Here is a 23929-nt window from a genome sequence, read left to right as displayed (position 1 = left end):
TCTCTTCCGCAAAAAGTTCGGAGCAGCCCTGAGCGCGAGATATTGTAAGAGTGAGGACACCGATTGTCGTCTAACCCCCATCTCCGTTGATATAGAAGCAGAACCCCTGCGGAGGCTGGCCTTGCGCGACTCCTTCAATGGCCAGTCGGTCGATAAGAGCTCCTTCGCTCCTCCGAAGCTCCCTCGCCTCCCAACGTCCTCAACACTCTGTCTGCTCTCGATGCTTACAGACCCCGTCAATCCCCCAGATATCCGCCGTCTCCTCATTGTACCACCCTCCGCGGCGGCGAAGCCAGTCGGGTTGGGCAGCCGCAGTCACTGCTGCGCAGAATATATTCAATGCCACGCCGGACCCCCGAGCGCCGATACAGGTTGATCCTTTACGGACAGTCGCAAAGGAGCTCAAGTTTCTCACGAAAAACATACAACAACTACTCGGCTCCGGCCATCCAACCCTCGACACCGTCGCTAAATACTATACCCAGTCGGAAGGAAAATATGTCCGCCCAATGCTCGTCTTGCTCATGTCGCGGGCAACAGCCCTCACGCCGAAGGTAGCTAGACAAAGCGGCTTCCAGCGCCTAGAGCCCATCAACACGCCCATCTCACCCTCCGCCATCCTCGAGGACGCCAATCCTTCCGCACCAGCCTACACGCCCCTCTCCTCCACCTCTCCAGACGAGGCCTATACCTCCGAAGACTCCGATATTCTCCCCTCACAGCGCCGTCTCGCTGAGATCACCGAACTCATCCACACCGCCTCGCTCCTCCACGACGATGTGATAGACCACTCACTCGCCCGCCGCGCTGCGCCCTCCGCAAACGTCGCTTTTGGTAACAAGATGGCCGTCCTAGCAGGCGATTTCCTGCTCGGCCGCGCGTCAGTCGCATTGGCTCGGTTACGAGATCCGGAGGTGACAGAGCTACTTGCGACTGTGATAGCGAACCTCGTCGAAGGCGAATTCATGCAGCTGAAGAACACGGCTCAGGACGAGAAGAACCCTGTTTGGACAGAGGAGACCGTTTCTTACTACCTCCAAAAGACATACCTCAAGTCCGCGTCTTTGATAAGTAAGAGCTGTAGAGCGGCGGCGCTCCTCGGACAGAGCTCGCCCGAGGTGGTGGAGGCGGCATATGCGTATGGCAAGAATCTGGGACTGGCTTTCCAGCTTGTGGATGATATGTTGGATTATACAATCAGCGGAGAAGAGCTTGGGAAGCCGGCTGGCGCAGATTTAGAGTTGGGCCTTGCAACGGCGCCGCTGTTGTTTGCGTGGAGGGACTATCCAGAGTTGGGGGAACTGGTAGGAAGGAAGTTTGCCGAGCCGGGCGATGTGCAGAGAGTGAGTTTGCTCTAGCTGTATAGGGATAAACGCTAACGATGATAGGCTCGAGAAATTGTCCTTCGAAGCAGGGGCCTTGAACAGACGAGAGTGCTGGCTCAAGACTACGTCGGCAAGGCAATCCAGGCGATCAGCGGCTTCCCGGCTAGTGATGCTAGAGACGGCTTGATCGAAATGTGTACTAAAGTTATGAAGAGGCGGAAATAGACAACTAGAATTGGTCTGTATCATATGGCAGCTGTGGTGCACCGGCGCAGATATTCTTACTCAAATCGTCCCTTCCCGCAGGATGCTGCTAGCTCTAGACCGAGTTGGCTTCAGGTGGTTGCGGGCTTTCCATCTCGGTAGCTTTGCACTGTATAAAACGACGGCTCTCTTGGCTTTGGTCATTGGCTGCATGTTGCTTTGTCCTCTGCAGCGTTTTGCATCTGCTGCGATGGTGTTGGCATCCTCATCTTCATAGTCTCCGAAGTGGACTCTGCTCAGCTCAATACTCAAGACCTCAACAAGCAAATGCTTACTAGGGTGTATTCCACTGGCATTTTACTAAGCTACCGATTGGTCTGATCTCTGAAACCGTCGTAAGCACATGATATGGCCTCCCTTTCACGTTCTACACTTCACGCGACCTTGCCCGTCTCCAGTCGTGTCCCCATTCAGGGCAGGAGGACGTTACCTCGCCATAAGACAGCAGTCCTGTCGCATCTTCGGCCTAAGATTGTGATCTTCCCTGCCGCACTCTGCGCAGACCTCACTGATCCTCGAGCACCATCCGCGCACGCCTCGCAAATCGGAAGCCACCCCTGAGGTGAGCACCTGAACCATGACAATCGACCACTACAGCCTTCTCACTCGCCACTCCACGCCCTCGCTCGTCCTTCCAAGCTCCCACTCCACTCGCTCCTCCCCGCTGTCGGCGTCATAGCCCTCCTCCGCTCCTCAACCGGACTCCAATCCACATACCCCGGCACCGACCCATCCGCGCTTCTAACTCCACCGCCGCCGCCGCCTCTATCACTATGACTCCCTGCCTCATCCCTCTCCGTAACCAATCTCACAGCCCCAACCCTCTTCCCCTGCCGTTCCCTCTCTCTCTCCCTCCTCACCTGCTGCTGCTGCGCCACCACCGCATCCATCCTCCGCTGCTCAACCTCCTTAGCCAAGCCCATGAAATACTGCTCCGCAGCCACAGTCGCCGAATACGCTACCGGCGGCCACGCGTACACGTTCCTGACCCCCGGATCCGCGCCGTGGCCCAGCAGGACTCTTAGCGCCTTCAGCTCCCCGGCCGCGGAGGCATAGTGCAGCGCCGTGTTGCCCTCATTATCCACGGCATTGGGATCCGCGGCGTGGGTCGGGTACGTCAGGAGGAGGGAGAGGAGGGGCGTTTGGCCGTGCTTGGAGGCGAGCATGAGGGGCGTTTGGCCGCGGGAGTTGGGGAGGGAGATTGTTTGGGGGAAGTGCGTTATGAGGAGCTTGGCGAGGGCGAGGGCGTTGGTGTTGGGTGCGGGGGAGGTTATGCAGAGGAGGAGGGGCGTGCTGTTTGTTGTGTTGAGGGAGATGGAGGATGTTTCGTGCCCAGAGAGGATGAGGTATTCCTAGACAGGTGAGGTCAGCAGGAGATAGGTGGTGGTGGAGATCCGTGAAGTAGTGCTGTGAGGGGAGAGCGCCGTACAGCGATCTCGATGAAGCCATGCTGTGCGGCTAGGTGGAGGGAGGTGTTGCTTTGATCCGAGAAGTCTGGGTTCTGGAGGTATTGTGGGTCGTTGCGGATGATGCGCTTCACGAGGGGGAGGTCATTGCGAAGGATAGCGCGGCGGAGGCGCACAGAGACGTCAATCCTATATAATGTGTGAGCTCTTGTAGTGCGTGAAGGGAGCTAGGGCATACATTGCAGAAGCATCCTGGTGGTAGGCATCAGGATGAACGTCACGGCTGCGGAGGTTTGGCGGCCTTAGCGGGGAGGGCTATGGGAAATGGTGAAGACGTTAATATGAACACAGCGGGCAAATTCACGAGACAGTCAAATCATGCATTCAAATGCGATATTGGCGCTTGGACAAACAAGGTCATAGAGAGCTCCACGCATAGGATGCCCTTGAGTCTATCTTTGGTACACTAAAATTACTTCTCCCTCTCTCAGCTCTTCAACAGCCTATTAGCCTACAACCCCTCAAAGTCACCCGCCGCATCATCCTCGTCGATATCTCCATCTTGGATCTCCTTGGCCAGCTCCCTTTCGCGCTCGCGTGCCTCTTGAGCGTTCTTCAGCTCAAGTCTATGCTGGTTCATCGGGTAACGCATCGCCTTGACGCACTCGTCGTGGATAGTCAAGCAAGCTCTAATGCGCTCGTGGAAAGCCTCAGCGGGCTCCCTAGTAGCATAGACGTCACCCGCCTTCTTGGTCTCCATGTAGCCCTTCTCACTGTCGATAGTAGCTTCGATGACGCCATCACGAATGGCTTTGGCGACAATGTACTCTGCCGACTCCTCCGTATCCAGACCAAGCCGGATGCAGATGTCGCGAAGCGATATGCGAGAGTAAGAAAGGGAGAGCATGCGGATGCCGGTTTTGATGACGTTCTGCCGCAGGCGGAGGATCAAGGTATAAGTCCCGTCCTGGTGGAAGCTCTTCGAGTGAGTCTGCACAACCTGCTGGAAGGCATGAAGATCGCCAACGCGGACAGCTTGTACAAGACGGAAGTATGGTTCAAGCGCCCGTTCGAGTCTAGGCTGGCTGAAGACCGCACGGTCCGGGATGTCTCCCATCAACAGCTCAACGACGACAAGGAATTTGGTAGACGACTGATAAAAGCCTGCAGCCACTGCACTGCTCGGGGCTTTGCGGGTGGCGCTTGTGAGGTGAGCCTGTGCCTCTGTGTATGAGAGTTGCACGGCCCGTATCCGCCCGAGATAGTAGAGGTACCGCGCGACCTGGTTGTTCGGGGCTGTGCTAGGGAACTGGGTCTGAGCAACCAAAAGATCTGCCTGCGTGATATCGGCTGTCGAGATATAGTTGCGAAGTAGAAGGGTGAGGACTGCGGCCTGTGTGTCCTGGTCTTTGCGGAGCACCGAGCTGCGTAGAGCAGCTAATAGCTTTCCGCGAATGGAGGTAACAGGCGACTGTCGAGAAGGAGGTTTTGGGTCTAGAGCCTCGTGAAAGAGCGCAAAGTAAAAATACGCCTTAGCGGCCAGCGAATCCAGCGTGCGGCGATTGAGCTCACGGATTCTGTCCACCAGCCGAGACGAGAACTCGGCGCCGGTTTGGTGATGCTTGTTATCGTATAGATATACCTGTACTTCCGTTAGCGCCATCTCTCCTTCTGGACGAAACCTAGCGCTCTATGGAAAGGCGTTTATAGACAAGCCGATCTGGCAGGTCTCGTGGTTGGACTGACTTGTATCAGAATGCCGATGTAGATGTCAATCTCTGGAACGACTTCCTTTGGATCTCTTGAGTTGTGTTTGTCTTCTCGGGCTTTCTGCTCCGCCTGAGATAGGAGAGTCTGAAGAGTAGCATCGTCGACGCCCGTCGCCTGGCAAAGCGTTCTGGCTGTCGGACTATTTGGGGGATAAGTCGATGCAATCGCCTGGCACAAGACTGTTGGCGAAAGGCGTTTCCGAAGGGACGATATCGAGCGGAGGGCACGTAGGGTAAACCGAGCATCAAACTCTGCCACGGCTCGTTCGAGAAGGCCAAAATTGCTCAGAATATCTGCGTAGATAGCGTCAGCGTTGAGCCCGGTTGAGTAGACGAAAAAAAGCGCGATAGTCTTCTAGGCATAGCGATGGTCCCCGGGATGCATCACAGTGGTGCGTTTACCGCGAAAGCATCTCAGAGCACATGACTCTGGCTTGGACAAACGTACCGTCAACAGTTTTTGTGTCGTCGTTCTGAACTTCCGGCTGTTCCTGCGTAGTGCTCACCACGCCTTCCATCGTGTCCGCCATCTTGCAGAGGAGACTGCGACGGCGTTCCCGTAAGAAGGTCGTAGTTGATCTGAACCAAGCGGCGTTGCTAGGCGGGGGCGAGAAGTAGACAGGAGACGCTCTGTGATTATGCTGATGTTCGATGTTGTCTAAACTTGACGACCAACGACGCAGGAAGAGCTTCCAAGCTCCAGGATGGCGATGGCTTGGCGGACGCGTCGGCCGGCTTTCTTCCGATCTCGAGCGTGTTGTTGGTAGCAGCACTCGCAGTAACCTACGCGAGCAAACATTATACGAATTAATTAAATTGCTTCAAAAGTCTCATGAGTACAATGACGCTACTCGACGCTCATCTGGAGCAGATCTCATTGTGCGCCGCATCCATTGCCGAGCTCCCGTAAGTGCGTGGGATATTACAACCGCATAAGCTATACTAATTGCGCTGCCCAGATTTCCTCCACCCAAAATCTTCACGAACGCCCTACTGCAACCTCACGATATCACCGCCCTCATTCGTGACACCGAGATACACGAACGCGCACTATTCTCCGTGCCTGCCCCTCCACCTCCACCCAAAGCACAAGACTCATCCAGCAACGCGAGCCGGCGACACACCGCTTTTAACGCTAGCGGAAACAGCAGTGTCTTTGGAGGTGGTGGAGTGAACACAGCGCGTGCGCCGAGGCGGAATACCGCGGTCGCAGCAGTGCTGGGCGGTGAGCTTGTTGAGCGAATATGGAGGGGAGGTGGGGGCGGGGTCGGCAGTGGCCTGGGGTATAGATCATTTGATGGGAGAGACAAAGGCGAGGTAGATGTGGATGTCTTGCTGGAGGGCGCGGAGAAGCTGTGCGGCGTATAGTGAGTCGACAAGCTCCAGCTCCGGGTTGAGTGTTGTACTGATGTTGTCAGTCCCATACCAGGCGCCGCTGAGAAAATCCATTCACTACGGCAAAGACACAGGCGACTTGCTGCCTCTCTTGAGCACTATGAGATGCGGATTGCCGAGCAGTCGGCCCAGTTGAATCGCATGAATCGCTCACACGCTTTCGACGCAGAGGACGACTTGGACGATGCAGAAGCAACGAATGCGCAACCATCTGCACCCGCGGAGATTGCATTGAGGCGCGAAGATTTGCACAAAGAAGAAGAAGAGATCAGGGAGCTGGAGTGCAGAAAGCGTGAACTGGAAGACAGGGTGAGCTCTATGGGAAGAGATTTGTCAGGAGTGCTCCGATGACAAGACCGGAATGGCGAGATAAGCCTCGTGTAAAGACTAAAGAATCGGAAGGAACCAGGAGACAGCTTCTGGTTCCGCTGCACTCCTGCCACTAGCTTATGAGTCTCAGTTTCTGAAGCCACGGCTGGCCCACGATTGAGGACACTTATATACTACCAAGTCATTGTGCAGAACCGTAACGAAGAGCCGCTGTCATCGTGCTGAGTAGGTTGCGTCGATTACTATAGGCAGTATCGACTCAGCCTGAGCGCGGCTGAGTCACATGCAACTGCTGCTTTGCCGCTAAAAGCATTGCGTCCGAGGATGATGTTCTGCATTCCAAGCCTGAAGGGACTCGGAAGTTGTCAAACCTTGTAGGACCAACGTCCTGACCAAGGTTATATATACTCCGCGAGACTGATCTCTGAGTATAACAAGCAGGGTAGCTTTATTCTGCCACCGCCCGCGGGCTCGCGATTCTCTAGACGTCAATGGCGTTGGCAGCGGAAAAGAGCCGCACCGATTATAGCCGTAATGGAAAAAGCCTCATCCAACAGATTGATTTGAAATTTACACTGATGAAATGCTCATAAGTTGATGCCGTGACCTCCGTTCTTGTGCTATTCCACTCCGGCAGCAATGTCTCGCACGTCAATTGAGCTCGTTCCGCAAGTCACCTATCCAGCCTCCGTAGCTCTGCCAGCCCCGACCGCAAACACTGGATCCACCTACTCAATCGCAACGCGCCAGTCTGAATCAAATGATGACGATCGACGCACTCTTACAGAGGTAGTCTCTGCCGGGCGGAAAGACCTCTCAAAGGGGACAACGGCAGTGGTCATCACCTCGGTGACATGTATCACTGGGATTAGTAGCCTTCTAGCGGGTTTGGTTACGGTTGGGCTTCCTACGATTGCAAAAGATTTGAATATACCACCGGCTCTTGAGTTATGGTATGTACAATTCTTAAGATGCAGAGCAAAAGCAAGACCTGACATAATCTTCGACCAGGCCCGCCTCCATCTACGCCCTGACATGCGGTTGTACGCTCCTCTTATCCGGCGCTGTCGCCGACGTAGTCGGCTGCCGTATCATGTATCTCATCGGATGCGTCTTACAATCCGTCTTTACGCTGGCGTGCGGTCTCTCCAAGAACGGCACCCAGCTGATCGTGTTCCGAGGGTTGGCGGGCATCGCTATATCGTTCTGCCTCCCATCGGCCGTCAGTATCATCACCAACACCCTACCTGAGGGGAGGCCGAGGAACATTGCTTTCGCAGCCATGGGCGGAGGGCAACCCATCGGATTCTCCCTGGGTCTGGCACTCGGGGGTGTCTTCGCCGATAGTATAGGTTGGGAATGGGGATTCCACATTGCCGCCATCATCAACAGCGTGATCTTCGTCGTGGCGTTATGGGGTTTGCCCAAGAATATTGGTGAGGCAGCCGCTGTAAGCTGGCAGCGCCTGGCTACCGACGTTGATTGGATGGGCGCCGCCCTTGCCAGCATCTCGTTGGCCATGTTTTCCTACGTCCTTGCGTAAGTCAACCCCAAGCAAGCTTCATTGGTATATACTGATAGTGCCCAGCACCCTATCCAGCAGTACCTCAAACATCAAAGTCCCCACCAACATCGCTCTCCTCACCACCGCCATCCTCCTCGTCCCCGCTTTCATCCTCTGGGTCGGTCGCCAGGAGCGCCTAAACCGGCCCGCGCTGATCCCCAACTCCCTATGGCGGAACCGCGTCTTCACAGCGATCTGCATCGCCGTCTTCCTAACCTGGGGCGCGTTCAACGCCGTCGAGAACATCCTCACCTTCTACTTCCAGTACGTGCAGCAGATCAGCGCAATCCAGACCTCTCTACGATTTCTCCCCGCCCCCGTCTCCGGCGCGCTCACAAACCTCGTCATGGGGCTCGTCGTGCACCGCATGCGCGCCGACTGGGCCGTGTCCATCGCCACGGCGGTCAGCTGTGTCGCGCCGCTGGTGATGGCAGTCGTGAACCCGCAGTGGAGCTACTGGACCGCGCCATTCTGGGCGGTTTTCTTGAACCCGATTGGCGCGGACACGTTGTTTACGATCTCGAACCTGCTTATCACGTCCGTCTTTCCGTCGAAGACGCAGGGGTTGGCGGGCGGTGTGTTCAACACGATTGCTCAGATCGGGAAGAGCGTGGGGCTTGCGACTAGTGCGGTCGTTGCTGCTAGTGTTACGGCGCGTATGAGGGAGGGCGGGGACAAGGTGGGAGAGGGACATGGGGGAGCGTCGCCGGAGAGCCTGATGGTTGGATATAGAGCGACATTCTGGTATGTGTTCGCGCTCGGGATAGCAACGCTGGCGGTGAGTATTTGGGGGTTGAGAAAGATCGGAAAAGTGGGCGTCAAAAGAGAGTAGGGTAAAACAAGTGATGAGAGTATACCACACGCGTACAGAACCAGTAATGTTTACGTTTAGATGTCAGTCGGGTTGAGACATGAATGAGCTCTATCATATGCGTACACCAATCGGTATCCTCTGCACGTCAAGTCGCACAAAACATGAGCAACACATCGCATGAATGCCCGCATCAAACCCCTCGTGACTTTTGGTTAGAAGATGATATGTACAAGTTGACTGACAGCCTCTAGTGAACTTATGCTCTCTGCGCCCGGAACTTCTTCAACATCTCCCACTCCTCCTCCGTCCTCGCGATCCTTTCCTCCTCTCCAACGGGCATCTTCTCATGCTTCCACTTCTTCCCACCCGCACCATAATCCGTAGACGCCTGCCCACTCCCACTCAACCTCCACCGATAGATCGTCAAACCCTCGAGCCCCACAGGCCCCCGCGCGTGAATCTTGTTCGTACTAATACCCACCTCCGTGCCGAAACCAAACCGCTGCCCATCAGCCATCCTGGTGCTGGTGTTCCAGAAGACGGAGGCGCTGTCCACGCCTTCCTGGAAGCGCTCGGCGATCTCTTTGGACGCAGTCAGGATTGCATCGGTATGGTGGGAGGAGTACTCATTGATGTGCGCAACTGCGAGGTCGGCTGACGTTTCCGGGTTCGCTGTTTTGGGGACGGTTTTGATGGCCAGGACAAGGTCGAGGAACTCGGTCTTGAAGTCTGCCTCTGTGGCGTCTTGGAGGAGCACGGCGTGGTGCTTGTCCAGGCTTGACGATAGCGCGGCTTTGCTTTGGGTGTCGCAGCGGAGGGAGACGCCTTTCGAGAGAAGGGCTCCGGCTGCTGCGGGCAGGACGGTTGTGAGCGCGTCTTCGTCGACTAGCAGCGTTTCTACGCTGTTGCAGGCGGCGGGATAGCTGGTCTTTGCGTCGACTAGGAGCTTTGTTGCCATATCCACAGGGTAGTCCGCTCGGAGGTAGATCGTGCAGAGGCCATCTGCGTGGCCAAGTACGGGAATGGTGGTGCTTTGCTTGACCTTGCGGACGAGCTCGTTGCCGCCACGCGGGATGACGAGGTCGATGTACTGGTCGAGCTGCAGAAGCGGCTCTATTGCGTCTCGAGTGGTCACGAGCTGCAGGCAATCGTTCGGCACGGCGGTTGATGCCAGTGCCTTGGAAATTACCGTCGAGATGGCTTTGAATGACTCGGTGGACTCCTTGCCGCCCTTGAGGATGGCGGCGTTGGCGGACTTGATTGCGAGCGAGGCGATGTTTGCAATGACTTCAGGGCGCGCTTCAAAGATGATCAGGAGGACACCGATAGGAGAAGATTTCCGCTCGAGGATTAGGCCATCGTCGAGTAACGTACGTACGTCGACCTTACCGACTGCAGCACGTGAGTATTAGATTAGGGCTATAGCAAACATCATAGGTGTTACTGACATACTTGGATCTTCGAGGTTTACCACGTCCAGTATGCCCTGGAGCATGTCCTCATATTTGCCCTTCTTAGTCAAATCGAGCCTTTTGACCAAGCTCTGGCTTAGTTGGCCGCCCTCAGCTGCTTTAGTGGCTGCCGCAAGATCTCGCTTGTTAGCAGCGAGAATCTCGTCCTTCGCGTCAGATAGAGCGGAATGAACAGCCTGTAGTGCCTCATTGCGGGCCTGTGCAGGGAGAACAGCAAGCTTGCGGGACGAGAGTCTCGCGGCTCTCGCGGCCTCGTACGGAGTCGCGTTTGTCAGGGACATTATAGACTTTCAAGTAACTTCAACGATATAGAGCAGCTGGATCGAGACCTTAGGCTGGAGAGCGGTAAGGTTGATGACGGGCTAATGCTTCCAGTGGATGAGCCTGCTGAACAAGATGAGCCTACCGGATGGGTTCTGAGATTGCGTCTACTCGTATACCAACGCCTGATCAACACCTTGGAAGCCTTTTACTCATCCGTAAGCACGCCCTTCGACGTCTCCGTAGGGCTGGGAATCATCACAAGAAAGTTTCGCATCCGACGGTCGGGTCTTCTGCCGGGGTTCTACCGGCATTGTTCGACACCAGCCTCAGGCACGTGGCATGTGGAACGGGCGGCCCGAGTGCCACCAGCCACTTTTCAACAGCCACCGGATTTTCCTGCTTGTTGCGCGCCCCGGCAGGGACCAGCCTCCAGACTTTACCACCAAACGGCGCGCATGCCTCATCCATGCTGGAGGAGGTTCCCTACCAGTAATGGGCCCCTGCCGTAGTTACATGCCAGATGCCGGCCAGTGACTGAATAGCTGACGTAGAATTATTCCTGCCAATTCCAGAGATGGCTGGGTGTCCGCCTTGATAAACAATCTCGTGCTCCGTCTCCCATTGTCCACCATCACACAAGCATCTATCCGTTCGCCGCTATTAATCGCTTTGCTCTAAAAAATTCGCAGACTTACCGCCATAACTCTCTTCGTATCAGCGTTCGCGCTGCATTCCACCTCGCAGCGATACTCTCGATCGGATCTGTCGACCGACTTGCTGCCAAATATCCTCTAACACTCACATATCTTGCAATGAGACCATCAACACGCACCATCGCAGTACTCACAACCGCAGCAACACTATTCGCACCCTCAGTGGCCCAAACCTGGAGCAATTGCAATCCTATTATCCAAGGCGGCTGTCCAGCAGACACAGCACTGGGGAAGGCCGTCAACATCAATTTCGGCTCGGGCGCCTCGGACAGCTTTACCGCAGAAGGCAGCACAATCTCATACGACAGCAATGGCGCCTCCTTCACCGTCGCGAAACCGGGCGACTCCCCGAAAGTGACTTCCAAGTGGTACATCATGTTCGGCAAAGTGGACGTGTGGCTGCAAGCAGCGCCCGGAGCCGGCATTGTCAGCAGCTTCGTTTTGATGTCCGACTCCCTGGACGAGATTGACTGGGAATGGTTGGGAGCCGCTCCGGACGAGGTTCAAACCAACTACTTTAGTAAGGGCCAGACGACCACCTACAACCGCGGCGCCTTCCACGCAGATACGGGCAGCCAGGCCGGCTTCAAGAAGTACACCATCATCTGGACAGCCAGCCAGATCGTGTGGCAGATCGACGACGTCACCGTCAGAGTGCTGGAAGCGACTGCTGCCGGCAGTCAGTATCCGCAGACGCCAATGCAGATCAAGTTCGGAGCATGGGCCGGTGGAGACGTCAACCTGAACTCGCCCGGAACCGTGGAGTGGGCTCGCGGTCCGACCGACTACTCCGCAGGCCCCTTCACGATGCGCGTCAAAGCTATCTCAGTCGCCGACTACTCGACCGGTACGCAGTACCAGTACGGCGACAGCACCGGGACCTGGCAGTCCATCGTGGCTGTCGGAGGCTCAGTCAATTCTGGCGATTCATCCAATGTTCAAGCTGCTGCCCCAGCGATAACCTCATCGTCCAGTGGCCAGCCGATCCCCTGGGCCGGTACACATCAAAACCCCTCAACCTACGTAAAGCCCTCGGTGTATCCTTGGGTCCCGGAAGCGACGACACTGTCCACCGTAGCTGCCAGCTCCTCGAATTATCCAGGCTTGCCCGCCGGCTGGACCGTCTCAGACACCGGTAAAGTAATCCCGCCTAGCGCGGCACCTGTGAGTAAGACCTCCCCTGTGTTATCACCCTAAATTTCTATGCATCGTAATACTGACGTTTAACCTTGACAGTCGACATCCCTTCCCGCATCCTCTATCTCCTCGCCAGCAGTCTCATCGCCGGCCTCTGTCTCGGCTGGCGGGTTTGAGACGCGCACGGCATACGACGAGAAGGGTTTTGCCACTTTGATCGTCGTGGCGGCCGGTGCTCCCAGTCAGGCGAAATCATATGACGACCGTGGATTTTTGATCACGGCTGCCCCATCTTCTATCAGCACCTCGATTGCGTTGGCATTAGGGGGTGCTAATGGTGGTGCGGCGGCCGTACCTATTCAAAAGCTCAACGGGTCAGGTCGTCTAGCTACCACAGTCGGCTTGTTTATTGCATCGATATTAGCGAGCGTTGCTTTCTTGTTGTAGTACACCGTATGTTGGTTTCATTCAGCGGCATTGGGTGCGAGGCTTTCTGCATAGCGACTGGCGCTTGGGAAATGATAGACGGTCTTTGTTAGATACCACATCGGGTACAGTTTCTGAATACTGTCTATATCGGATTACGGTTTGGAATGGCTGGGGACCCTTGGATGAAGCATGGCACATTAGAGTTTAAGAACAATCGGAGCTATCGTTCAATCAGCTGTCGTCCCGTGACTTGGGCATTCACTCAACTAAACATCAATGCATTCGACCACCTTCATGGCTGCCCTGGTGCCAATACCTCACTTGGTGGCGCTGAACGATCTGTGACCCGCCGGCGCCGCGTGGCTTGCCGTCCCGCACGAAACACGCGGACGCGTCATCAGGGACAGCCCTACGGGTTTGGCCGCACGAGCTTTTGGTCCCTGACATTTGACATCTGACAATCCAAGTTTCAAGTTCTTATGAGGCCCTAAACAACTACCTGGCGGTCAATCTATTCACCGTTCAACTGCCAACTTCGACATCGCTACTGCTACGATACCGAATAACTATTGAACTTATTCACTCGCGCGACCTACGATAGCACCGCTTGGTTATTTCTCACACTCGAGGACTTCGCTCACATTGCAGCCATGGGCGCCCTAGGCAACCTCGTCCCTCTTATAATCCTCTTCGTCTTCCTCGCTGTCGGCGCGTGGGTAGGCTACCAGGTACCCGCTCCCCTCCCTCTCCCATCACCAAAAGGCCCCTACCCCCATGAAACCCCTACTAACAAGCTCCCCACCTGCCACAGATCTTCCTCTTCGCAAACGAAATGGCAGACCGCGGCGTCAAGAAGATGGAAAAGAAAAACGTCTCCTTCACGAAAGACGGGATGCGGGTCGGCGTCAAGGACGTCCAGAACGAGGAGTACGCAGACCGGACGCAGAGCGTGCTGGTTAAGGCGTGGCAGTTTGCTGGGTTGGGTGGGGGCGACAAAACGGGGTCGAGTCAGGGCGCGAAGAAGAGGGCGTAAGGACGGGGAGTGGATGTGTCCCGTCTGCGATGTTGGAATAATCTTTGGGCGTCTGGGTTGGGGAGGACGTTGGATGCTACATCAAGGGGACCAGTGGGTTATGAGGTATGAGACATAAGGGACGAGCATTAACGGTCGCGGATGGTGCTCCACAAGAGAGCAATTTTAGAACTGCGAGCCATACGGGCAAGGGTTTGGTGAGCTATATTCACGATTGGATACCCTGCTTGCTTCTGTCTGCTTCAGGCATGCACTATGATGGAGACGTACCGTACTCTATTACACAGAGCCTCTTTTGCGCAGTATCTTTTTCCACATAGAGGGTCTTGGTGGAGCCTGCATTGCCTCCGGCAAAAGAAAACTGCTGCAATTCCTTATGGACTAAGCCCCTCAAGCTGCGAACCAGAAGGGGAGAAGATGCACTACACGTACTCAACTGTTAACAAAGAGTGCACCGAGAGGTAACGCATGCATGCGCTATAATATGTAAACAGCTAGAAGATATTAACTCCCTTATTCATGAGATATCGCTTCAGAAACCGCAAAGAATCTGACACCTGCAGTGATACAGTGGCACCTGTTAGGCATTGCCAGATTTGGACCTTGAGAGGATCTCCCCTGACCGAAGTTTCCCCGTGAGGCCAGATAGCACCCTTAGAGGAAGTTTCGCGGTAAACTCCTGCATAGATTCCAGTGATACCCTTTCCTTCTATCCTGCCTGGGGCGCCGTCTGTTTGGGCATGTTGACTCTCTTCATGTAACACTCGGTCTTGGGAATATCCTCAGCCGCCACTCGCTGCATCAACACGGCTCCGTTTCATTCCTATCAACCGTCAAGATGCTGCTCGCCGGGCTGCTGTTCTTCTTTCTGCTCCCTCTATTGGCGTTTTGCGCGGAGGACTACTATCAGGTATGATATATTCATGAAATCGTACAGCGCCATCGACTAATGGATTCCTGTGTCCAGCTCCTGGGACTAGACAAAAGCGCCTCAGATCGCGAGATCAAGAAGGCCTACCGAACCCTCAGCAAGAAATACCACCCTGACAAGAATCCGTACGTGATATCTTTATCTGCGCCTTTCCTCCCCAACGAAAACACCTACCCGCTTCACCTACCATCCGCATCCACTCACACCCCTTACCCAAGCTAACCACCGACCAGAAATGACGAGAAAGCCCACCACAACTTTGTCGCCGTAGCCGAAGCCTACGACGCCCTGATCGACCCCGAAACCCGCAAGATATACGACCAGTATGGCCACGAAGGACTCGCGCAGCACAAACAAGGGGGCCATAGACAACAACACCACGACCCCTTCGACCTCTTCTCGCGCTTCTTCGGCGGCAGCGGACACTTCGGCCACGGCGGCGAGCGGCGCGGCCACAACATGGAAGTCCGGGTCGCGGTGCCGCTGCGCGACTTCTACACTGGCAGAAACATGGAGTTCACGGTCGAGAAGCAGGCCATATGCTCGGCGTGCGAGGGCAGTGGGAGCAAAGACGGGGTCGTGGACACGTGTAACACCTGCGGGGGCCGGGGGATGCGGATTCAGAAACACCAGCTTGCGCCGGGCATATTTCAACAGGTCCAGTCGCTGTGCGACACGTGCGGCGGGAAGGGCAAGACGGTGCGGCATGCGTGTCCCGTTTGTAATGGCGCGCGTGTGGTGAGGGAACCGGAAACTCACGAGCTGAAGATTGAGCGGGGCATGCCGCGGGGTATACGGATAACGTATGAGAATGAGGCGGATGAGAGCCCGGATTGGGTTGCTGGGGATCTTATCGTTAATTTGGTGGAGAGGGAGCCGGAGTTGGGCACCGAGGAGAGTGCGCGGACGGATGGGACGTTCTTTAGGAGGAGAGGGAACGATCTGTTCTGGCGAGAGGTGCTGAGTCTTCGGGAAGCATGGATGGGTGACTGGTCGAGGAACGTCACGCATCTGGACGGGCATGTCGTACGGCTAGGCAGAAAGAGGGGCCAGGTGGTTCAACCGAACCAGGTGGATGTGATATCAGGCGAGGGCATGCCGATATGGCAGCAAGGCCATCACGATGAGTTATATCTGGATTTTGGCGCACTGCATGTGGAGTACGTGGTTGTGCTTCCGGACCAGATGGACAAGAGCATGGAGAAGGAGTTCTGGGGCATTTGGGACAAGTGGCGCAGGAAGAAAGGCGTCAACCTGTTGAAAGATAGCGGAAGGCCTGAGGGAGCGCTCAAGAACCCGCATGATGAGCTTTAGCGTGTACTGCATTGTAGGCATACCCAATAGATTTCTGTCTTTCAAGGGCGCTGTTCGCTGTGAGAAAACTGAGCACGTGCTTCCATCAGCGGTAATTCAGGCTCGCGCAGTAAGTCGACTCATCCTTCTATAATCCCACATGACCAAAGCATGGCTGACGAAGTTGCTAGGAAGACCCCATCATGAAACCGATTCAAGCACACGAGAATTATTAGACAAACGCAAATGCATAGGAGAGCAAGCAACCTCCACATACCAGCATCATCCAGACCGTATCCGGAAAACCCACAGGTCCGCATTAGATCCTCCACATATCCTCCTAAGAACAAGGGCCGCTCAGGTGCTCCACCGTCTCCCATGCCCCTTCAAAAATTCATTGTCGAACCCGGAACCCCGCCAGAACTGTCTCCCCAACACTTCATGGACTTCCCGAACCGTGTACTTCTCCTTGAAGACACCCGTCAACCACCGCACCATCGCCACGCTCCTATGCAGACCGAGCTTCGACCTCACAACCACAGCCACGTGACCCGGCCGCCTTCCGCCAGCCTCCAGGTCCATGAGTCGGCTTTCAATGAGTCGGCACGCGTCCATCCACGCCTCGTTCGCTTCGGGATTGGAGGCGAAGTCGTTGAATACCTCTGCGGTAAGGCCGTCCAAGCCGCGCGCGACAAGGTGCGGAGAGCAGGGCGCGAGACATTTGAGATTCATCTCCAGGATCACGGGGATGTCGAGGTACTGGAGCAGCGGATTATCGTGCTGGGGATCGTGGGTGCTGGAGACGAAGTGGATCATTTTTACGGGATGTCGATTTGGGCGGAGGCCTAGGGAGGCGTACCAAGCGCGCAGGGTAACGTATCGGTGGTCTTTCTGGCTCATGGGCGGCATCTTGGTTTGGTACTGAGGTGCTGGAGAGGCTCTTTCGCGAGGGCCGATGCTGCTGAGGGCCGATGCACACTTCTCGTAAGCTCCCCAAGGCGTTGGACGCGAATTGCGGTTCGGCGGTTGGTACGAGATCACATCTATCCGCTGCGCAGCCTTTAACAGGATAACAAACGATGACCCGACGTGCTGGCTGCTTGTGAATGACCTCTATGTTGTCGCGCTTGCCCTCACCGATCTGCAAACACGAAAGTGACGCGTAGTGTCAACGCACAGTTCTTCATATTTTTGGTAAGACATCGGTGATGAAGTCCATTCACGGGTTGTTCTTGCGGCACACATGCCTGACACGGGTGTCTTCTCTCGTCATCCTCACCCTACTCATGCTCGGAAAACACAGATGCTACGCTCAATATAAGTTATTACAGAAAACGCAGGAGGCACGTGAGTTCCACGGCCGCAACCGTCGTAAACCCACGCGGCCTTAGTCTGGCGTAGATAGCCCATGATGTATTGTCTACCACTTGAAGGCTGCATGCTACTACAAACATTGATAACAAACATCAGCTAAATGTGCAGTCGTTCCAACGGATGGTGGTAATGAGTTAGTCGGCAAGGGGAGGTTGCCAAGGTTGTGTTAAGTCAAGCTTTTGGATAGTGGAAACAAGAGCGCGGGACAGCGGGAGCCAAGCACCGATGGCGCTGCTTGTCCTGTTCCTCAATCCTTGATCCCGGCGTGTTCACCATGCTGCCGATGCTGCCGGAACTAGGGATCTAACTTCTGCTTCTTTATTCAGGTTTTTCTGTCTGCTGTAGTCCTGTCCTCTTCTCTTCCCTCTGTCTTATCATCCACCTTCGTTGTACATAATAGTGGAATCGTTTCTTGACTGCTTCACGGCCACGCGTGGCCTACCGTTATAGAGGGTCTACAGCATTTCTACTCTCCTTCTACCTGCACCCCGTAACCATGGCTATCTTCAAGTCGCAGCTTTGCGTGGCTCTTGCCGGAGTCACAGCTGTAGCCCTCGCAGACCCTGCTCCCACGCCCTCTACACAGCTTGTAGCATTCGCTCCTCAGCCCCAGATAACCCCTCCATCCCGCGTCCAGCGTCATCCTACGCAGACGTACAAGCACCGAAGAGACCTCTTCGATTCGCTTGGCAGCGGCGTCAACTCCGTGCTCAGCCAGTTGGGAAACATACCATCATACGTGGCTTCTGGCGGTAAGACGTGGTCCTCCGATCTTGCCGGACTGGGTAACTGATCGTGTGACGCAGTCCCAAACTTCTTCCAAGACTTCCCAACTGGCGATGCGGTGCAGAGCTCCCTCGGCCTGGACGATCAACAAGTGGCCGCTCTGCCTACGAATGTCCTCAATCTGTCCCCATACGGCAACTGGACAGACCAGGGCTGGAATGTTCGCTTCCACGGCAATGTCTACAAGCAGCCCAACATCCCTCAGGATAGACTGAACGATCTTGCCAATATCTTCCTCATCGACGTCGACATCGAGACTTTACCACCAGAGCAGCAGGACCAAGCTCGGAACATGACCGCCTCAATCTTCGTCATACAGCAGGAAGACCAGAATGTCACCGTACATCTCGAGCCGGCGCCGATGGCAGGGAGCAGTGGAGAGCCAGGTGGTGGCGGCGCCGTGACTCCAGGTGGAGGAAGCCAGGATTTGGCCTTGCCTTATCCGACTACCGAACAAGGCGACTTTGATGTCTTCTTGCCCATCGCCAATACCTCCGGTCCAAACGGCTACCTCATGGCTGGCAATGCTACCAATGATATCCAGCGGCTAAACGTGTACGCAAACGGGACGAACACCGGAAACGCAACGGCCTACCTTGTCCCACCAACCGGCTTGACCATCATCTCCGACGTGGACGACATTCTCCGCGTGACCAAGATCTACGATCCCGCGGAGGGGCTCCTGAACAGCTTCGCCAGACCCTTCGTCCCATGGATGAACATGCCCGAGATCTACGCCAACTGGAGCCGTAGCATCCCCGACTTCCACTTCCACTACCTCACCACGACGCCCGAGCAAGTGACCCGTAACTACATGGACTTCATATTCAAGACCTACCCAGGCGGATCCTTCGACACGCGGCCGCTGAACTTCTCCGACGTCAGCGCCACACTGAGCATCCGTGCTTTCCTGCTCAACAAGATCTTCGACACGTTCCCGCAGCGGAAGTTCATCCTCGTGGCGGACACGAGCAACTCGGACGTCATGAGGGCGTATCCGCAGCTAGCGGTCGACCGGCCGAACCAGGTCCAGTGCATCTTTCTGAGGAATACGTCTGCCACGGACGCGGACAACTACTTCCCGTACGACACGAGTGGGTTTGAGAATCTTAACCAGCGGATGTACATGTTCTTCAACGTGCCGGACGACTTGAGGGGGCTGGATATTGCCAATGGGCAGTGCTATAACCAAAGTGTCCCTCAGAACGTCACGTTTGGGTAGGTGGTCCACAAATCTATAAAAGTGGGCGCATGCTAACTGTGACACAGGTTCCAGGACGAAGCGCTGGGTATACATGGTGACCCACCTAGTGCTGCTGGCAATATCGGCGCACAGTGGCTCGCAAGCCTCGTGACGGCTTTTGCTGTTATGGGGTGGTTATTCGTATGAAAAGTCCTGAACCTGGTGCATCATCCTTTTTGCTGCACCTTCTGTGCATGAGCTTATTTCTAGGGAATGTTGGCTTAGCGACGGTCGTTGAATGATTACTCTACTGCTTTCGCTTGAAGTACTCGACCTCGGGAACCGGGGGTACCATCGAGGCGTACTTGTTGCGACAGAGCAGTCGTGAAGAGTGGGCACCGGGCACGACACCTCTGTAGATAACAGCCAGTGTTAATCTGCCTATATGTTCACTTTATGGTACAGTGCGAAAGGGTACGCGTTACTCCACACTGCCATGAAGCCCACTTCCGTCGCACCTTGCTGGCCTTTCGCTTACACTACCAAAACTGCGATGATGAGCGAGAATGACATTCGCGAGGTTCATGTGCGTTCAGCTCATCTACGGTCGGTTGCAAAAATGGATTTATTTGCCTTGCGGTGCGTGCCGCAGATGAGCGATGCATGCGGCTTCTATTCGTGCTCTGTTAATCAAGCTTCTAGCGGAACCAAAGTTGAATCTGAGTGTACCAAACACTACTCGCGCGTGCTGCAATAAAGTTTTCAAGGCGGAAGATATCGGAATAGAAAAGGCTTACATGACCAGTAATTCGAGTGAATTGGTATATAAGGCGGCCGCTGGCCCAGTGTCGATGGATAACTACACAATCAATAAAGCTTCATACAAGATACCACTTCAACAGAAACTAGGTATTTCAAACACCATCGTCGCCCTATGGGCACAATCTCACCAGTAAAATCTGATCAAGGTAGAAATACATAAACCCGCGCAATGTTTAGCAAGATCCTCAGCAAGGTGTTCAGCCGCGCCTTTCTGAGACCACGAAGGGCCTTTATCCCGGCCCAGCACTCCACTACCAACTCTCTACGGATGCTCAAATGGACCCCTTACCGGAACCGGGTAACCGCATCAAGAACCTCGATCGGGAATGCGCAACGTAGGATCGGGCACCGCATCGTCAAGATGGCCAATGATGTTGATACAACTAAAGATTTGGTGAGGAGGATCAGATGGTACGCGTTATTCTGCACTGTGGAGGTAATGAACGGTTCGACGATCACACGCATCATCGACTACTACACCGTCGGGAAGTTGACCAAGTTGTATGAACGGTGGTTTGGAACTTCGCAAGTAGATGACTGAGGTTTACGGTAGCCGTACGGTGGTACGATCAGGCGGTGATGCGAACGCTGGCCTTGCTGTGTCTCTCTTTGCTATGGCCGCAACAGAACGCTGGCGATATAGTTAATACATCAGCAGTCTAATGTGTTCTGTATTTACCAAGCTTCGACAACTTGAGCTAACATCAGTGTTATCATTACCATATGATTGCAGTACATGCCGATGCAGGCTCCCACTCAAACATGTTATGCCGCGGCTAAGACTAGCACGCAGCTTCTGTTCTCGGGCTGCCTTGTCGAGCCGTTGAAACATAAAGTTCAGGTTTGGTAGCGGATGATCTCGGCACCGCAGCAGACGTTATACGGGACCGAAGGAGCTCTGCCGTTAGTGCCAACACCAAGTATATAACCAACTTTTTAGAGGTTGCCAGACGACTGAGCTTCTCCAACCTCTTTCTTACCAAGAGAAATTCAAATCGTGATCCTGCTACTTCCGAATCTATCGGCGCAAGGCCCGCACACCTCGGCCTCTGAAACAACTCAGCAACACACCAACCCAGAAGACGTACCGATACAGCCGTGTACTCACCAGAAGCTCAGGTGCGATGATGCGAACGGCGTATCGTACCATTCGGCCAACCCCTTCGCAGGCGCTAGTAAGACTGAATCGGATCCGGTGCCGAACGGCCAGTTCATCAGGCGCACTGACTAAAGATGCGACCTATGGAGTTGAATCGAACATGGAACAGACTGAAAATCATTCGGGTTGTGCTGAGGTCAATAGGCGCCAGTCGGCCGCGACAGATACTCGGAATGCTGACGTTGTACAGTACATTGCTAGATTGGAGGCTGAGATTAGCGCTACCAAGACACAGCTTCAGAATAGCGAACGGGATGCCGTCAGACTGGAGCGCTTAACTCTTTTCCGGCGCATGGCGAAGGTGCAGAAGGAAGTTGACGATATGAGCTCGATGATCATAATATTCTCAGTCTTGAACATAAGTTCCGCACTTCCAGTTCTTGCAGCACATTATTAAAAAGCGCTGATGAACAAATCACATCGAAAGAGATGTGATGGTAATGTCTCTCCCGCCGAGTCTGTAAAATACTTAACCAAAAGCCAAACTCCTCTCCACTGTCCCTCAGTCTTCTGCGGCTTTTCTTTTTGCGCTGCTCTATTATGAGCGCTGCGAACTAGGATAGATCGTAATATGGGAGACTCAAGAGGTAGGCATTTTCACGAGAGCAGGATTGGAACTGATAGGCTTCAATGTGTTCTCGCAATGCTGCTGTATGGAGAGGGAAAATGTTGTAACCCATATATGTTCGTCAATCCGTCAATGACGGGGTCTGATTCGAAAACTGCAAAACTCCCCACCCGGGTGACAAAGATCACCGGACACGAAACACGGCGAACCGCCTACTACAGGGCATACTGATGGAGAGGTAGGTCTTCGGGCGTGTGGCAACCAAGACTACTTCGTAAGAGAGTTCAAGCCATAAGTAGAGATGGAACAGCCAGACCAAAGACCTTTGGAAGCATGGTGAGTCTAATAAGTTTTGGCGATTTGGTAATTATTTGGGAGTCTGATGATTGGCAGCATTGGCTAATCCGGCGATTTCTGTCGTCCGCGTGCTCCTGTTCCACTGAGAAGCTTTGATGCATTACTGGTCTTGGAATAGATGTCATTCAAGGGGTAGCATATCGGGCAGCGGTCCAGCCGGCACAACCTTGCTGCCAGTCGCTGACGCGTATCCCCTTTTGATCTATACGAGATCAGCGTTAATGCGCTTACAATAGTGCCCATAGATTACATACCGCATCGAACCTCGTGGTCTTACCAAAGGCGCCACCATTGGTCCGCTCACTCTCATCCCAGTACAGGCGTCGTACCCAGTCATGCAGCTTGGGGTAATCGTGTCTTATCATCTTCAGGTTGCACTTGAAGAGAGTGTAGTATCCGACATCAAACCTCACTATCGTCGGATAGAGCCTGATATCTGCTTCGGTGATATGCTCCCCGAAGAGGTACGGTTGGTGTTCCGGCTTGCTCAGGTGCTCTTCAAGCCGGTCAAGCGATTTGAAGAGCGGAAACACATTCTGCTCGTAAGCCTCCTGAGTGCTGGCGAAGCCGGTCTTGTAAACACCGTTGTTGACAGTATCGTAGACCCATTCGTTCATTGCCTCGATGTCGTTGCGCAGATGCTCAGGGAACAAGCCAGCTTTGCCCTTCGCCTCCTCACGCTTATCCTCAGGTAGAAGATGATCGAAAGCGGTGTAGAACATGCGGATTATCTCGCTGCTCTCGTTGGACACGATAGTCTCTTTCTCCTTATCCCAGAGCGTCGGCACCAGGGTCCTGCCTTCATAGCCCGGTTCTGCCCTTTCATACAGATCACGAAGATACTTCCCGCCGTACAGCGGATCGCTGTCAGGCCCCGTTCGGCCCGAGAAGAACCATCCAAGGTCAGGCTTGCGGGCGTCCACTTCGACGAGCTGAATGATGTCTTGAAGGCCCTTGAGGCATCGTGTAATATTCGTGCGGTGTGCCCACGGGCAGCCGTAATTGATGTACAGGACGTAGCGATCTTTCACTGCCGGGAATGGAACGTCCGCAGCAGGTTCAATGGTGTTCCGGAACTTGCTGGGCTGGCGACGAAATTGGCCATCTTTATCGGCGAAGCCATTGGTGGTGGTGCTGGTCGTCTGGATCGCTGACGGTTATCTCGCTGCCCTACTACCTACTTATGACTAGAGTCTAGGGGAGTCGCCGAACCTGCTTTTCGGCCATTGTGTTCAGTTTCCTAGCTCTAGTATCGGTTAACGCCCGTTGTCAGATTTATGACTGTTTCTTTAACTTGTGTCTCAGAAGGTGCCTCTCCCCGCTAAATGGTACAGCAGTCACGTGCCGTATGCTTACAAACGCGGTGGAGGCTAAGCTGCTTATACGCAATTCTGCCGGGACTTTGTATTGATACAACAGTATCACGCCCGCTGATGACTGCAGGCTTTTAAATACCTCATCATGGTCGCGGTGCTGCGGCATGCGGCACGTGATTGACATACCTTTTGCGGGAGGTACTCGCAAGAACCATACTCCGAAGT

At 54.6% G+C, this 23929-nt stretch overlaps 13 protein-coding genes across 13 annotated transcripts; 8 read left to right on the top strand and 5 right to left on the bottom strand.

The window, feature by feature from the left end:
* Positions 1–137: 137 nt before the first annotated feature.
* On the top strand, positions 138–1550 carry W97_04698 (hexaprenyl pyrophosphate synthase, mitochondrial; the record flags this gene model as incomplete). The annotated part of the gene is made up of 2 exons (XM_007782587.1): positions 138–1343; positions 1389–1550. 2 exons carry the CDS (start codon positions 138–140, stop codon positions 1548–1550), a joined length of 1368 nt encoding a protein of 455 aa, XP_007780777.1.
* Positions 1551–2191: 641 nt separating this feature from the next.
* W97_04697 (uncharacterized protein) lies at positions 2192–3246 on the bottom strand (the record flags this gene model as incomplete). Its single annotated transcript, XM_007782586.1, has 3 exons — positions 2192–2941; positions 3019–3200; positions 3234–3246. 3 exons carry the CDS (start codon positions 3244–3246, stop codon positions 2192–2194), a joined length of 945 nt encoding a protein of 314 aa, XP_007780776.1.
* A 260-nt stretch (positions 3247–3506) lies between these two features.
* On the bottom strand, positions 3507–5294 carry W97_04696 (uncharacterized protein; the record flags this gene model as incomplete). Its single annotated transcript, XM_007782585.1, has 3 exons — positions 3507–4637; positions 4742–5058; positions 5213–5294. 3 exons carry the CDS (start codon positions 5292–5294, stop codon positions 3507–3509), a joined length of 1530 nt encoding a protein of 509 aa, XP_007780775.1.
* A 311-nt stretch (positions 5295–5605) lies between these two features.
* Positions 5606–6510, top strand: W97_04695 (uncharacterized protein; the record flags this gene model as incomplete). Its single annotated transcript, XM_007782584.1, has 3 exons — positions 5606–5670; positions 5724–6131; positions 6183–6510. 3 exons carry the CDS (start codon positions 5606–5608, stop codon positions 6508–6510), a joined length of 801 nt encoding a protein of 266 aa, XP_007780774.1.
* A 618-nt stretch (positions 6511–7128) lies between these two features.
* On the top strand, positions 7129–8885 carry W97_04694 (uncharacterized protein; the record flags this gene model as incomplete). The annotated part of the gene is made up of 3 exons (XM_007782583.1): positions 7129–7442; positions 7501–8028; positions 8078–8885. The coding sequence occupies 3 exons, from the start codon at positions 7129–7131 to the stop codon at positions 8883–8885; spliced, it is 1650 nt and encodes a 549-aa protein (XP_007780773.1).
* Positions 8886–9123: 238 nt separating this feature from the next.
* Positions 9124–10620, bottom strand: W97_04693 (glutamate-5-semialdehyde dehydrogenase; the record flags this gene model as incomplete). Its single annotated transcript, XM_007782582.1, has 2 exons — positions 9124–10259; positions 10320–10620. 2 exons carry the CDS (start codon positions 10618–10620, stop codon positions 9124–9126), a joined length of 1437 nt encoding a protein of 478 aa, XP_007780772.1.
* Positions 10621–11415: 795 nt separating this feature from the next.
* W97_04692 (uncharacterized protein) lies at positions 11416–12513 on the top strand (the record flags this gene model as incomplete). Its single annotated transcript, XM_007782581.1, has 1 exon — positions 11416–12513. The coding sequence occupies one exon, from the start codon at positions 11416–11418 to the stop codon at positions 12511–12513; it is 1098 nt and encodes a 365-aa protein (XP_007780771.1).
* A 1019-nt stretch (positions 12514–13532) lies between these two features.
* Positions 13533–13915, top strand: W97_04691 (uncharacterized protein; the record flags this gene model as incomplete). Its single annotated transcript, XM_007782580.1, has 2 exons — positions 13533–13598; positions 13694–13915. The coding sequence occupies 2 exons, from the start codon at positions 13533–13535 to the stop codon at positions 13913–13915; spliced, it is 288 nt and encodes a 95-aa protein (XP_007780770.1).
* Positions 13916–14753: 838 nt separating this feature from the next.
* Positions 14754–16160, top strand: W97_04690 (uncharacterized protein; the record flags this gene model as incomplete). The annotated part of the gene is made up of 3 exons (XM_007782579.1): positions 14754–14825; positions 14883–14971; positions 15080–16160. The coding sequence occupies 3 exons, from the start codon at positions 14754–14756 to the stop codon at positions 16158–16160; spliced, it is 1242 nt and encodes a 413-aa protein (XP_007780769.1).
* A 336-nt stretch (positions 16161–16496) lies between these two features.
* W97_04689 (uncharacterized protein) lies at positions 16497–17048 on the bottom strand (the record flags this gene model as incomplete). Its single annotated transcript, XM_007782578.1, has 1 exon — positions 16497–17048. One exon carries the CDS (start codon positions 17046–17048, stop codon positions 16497–16499), a length of 552 nt encoding a protein of 183 aa, XP_007780768.1.
* Positions 17049–18009: 961 nt separating this feature from the next.
* W97_04688 (uncharacterized protein) lies at positions 18010–19521 on the top strand (the record flags this gene model as incomplete). The annotated part of the gene is made up of 2 exons (XM_007782577.1): positions 18010–18265; positions 18320–19521. 2 exons carry the CDS (start codon positions 18010–18012, stop codon positions 19519–19521), a joined length of 1458 nt encoding a protein of 485 aa, XP_007780767.1.
* Positions 19522–20473: 952 nt separating this feature from the next.
* W97_04687 (uncharacterized protein) lies at positions 20474–20845 on the top strand (the record flags this gene model as incomplete). Its single annotated transcript, XM_007782576.1, has 1 exon — positions 20474–20845. One exon carries the CDS (start codon positions 20474–20476, stop codon positions 20843–20845), a length of 372 nt encoding a protein of 123 aa, XP_007780766.1.
* Positions 20846–22509: 1664 nt separating this feature from the next.
* On the bottom strand, positions 22510–23615 carry W97_04686 (uncharacterized protein; the record flags this gene model as incomplete). The annotated part of the gene is made up of 3 exons (XM_007782575.1): positions 22510–22590; positions 22643–23530; positions 23601–23615. The coding sequence occupies 3 exons, from the start codon at positions 23613–23615 to the stop codon at positions 22510–22512; spliced, it is 984 nt and encodes a 327-aa protein (XP_007780765.1).
* Positions 23616–23929: the final 314 nt, after the last annotated feature.

Source organism: Coniosporium apollinis (genome assembly GCF_000281105.1).
Source record: "Coniosporium apollinis CBS 100218 chromosome Unknown supercont1.21, whole genome shotgun sequence".
NCBI lineage: Eukaryota > Fungi > Ascomycota > Dothideomycetes > Coniosporium > Coniosporium apollinis.
The sequence above is the reverse complement of the archived record's forward strand: the minus strand, read 5'-3'. Positions and strand labels throughout refer to the sequence as shown.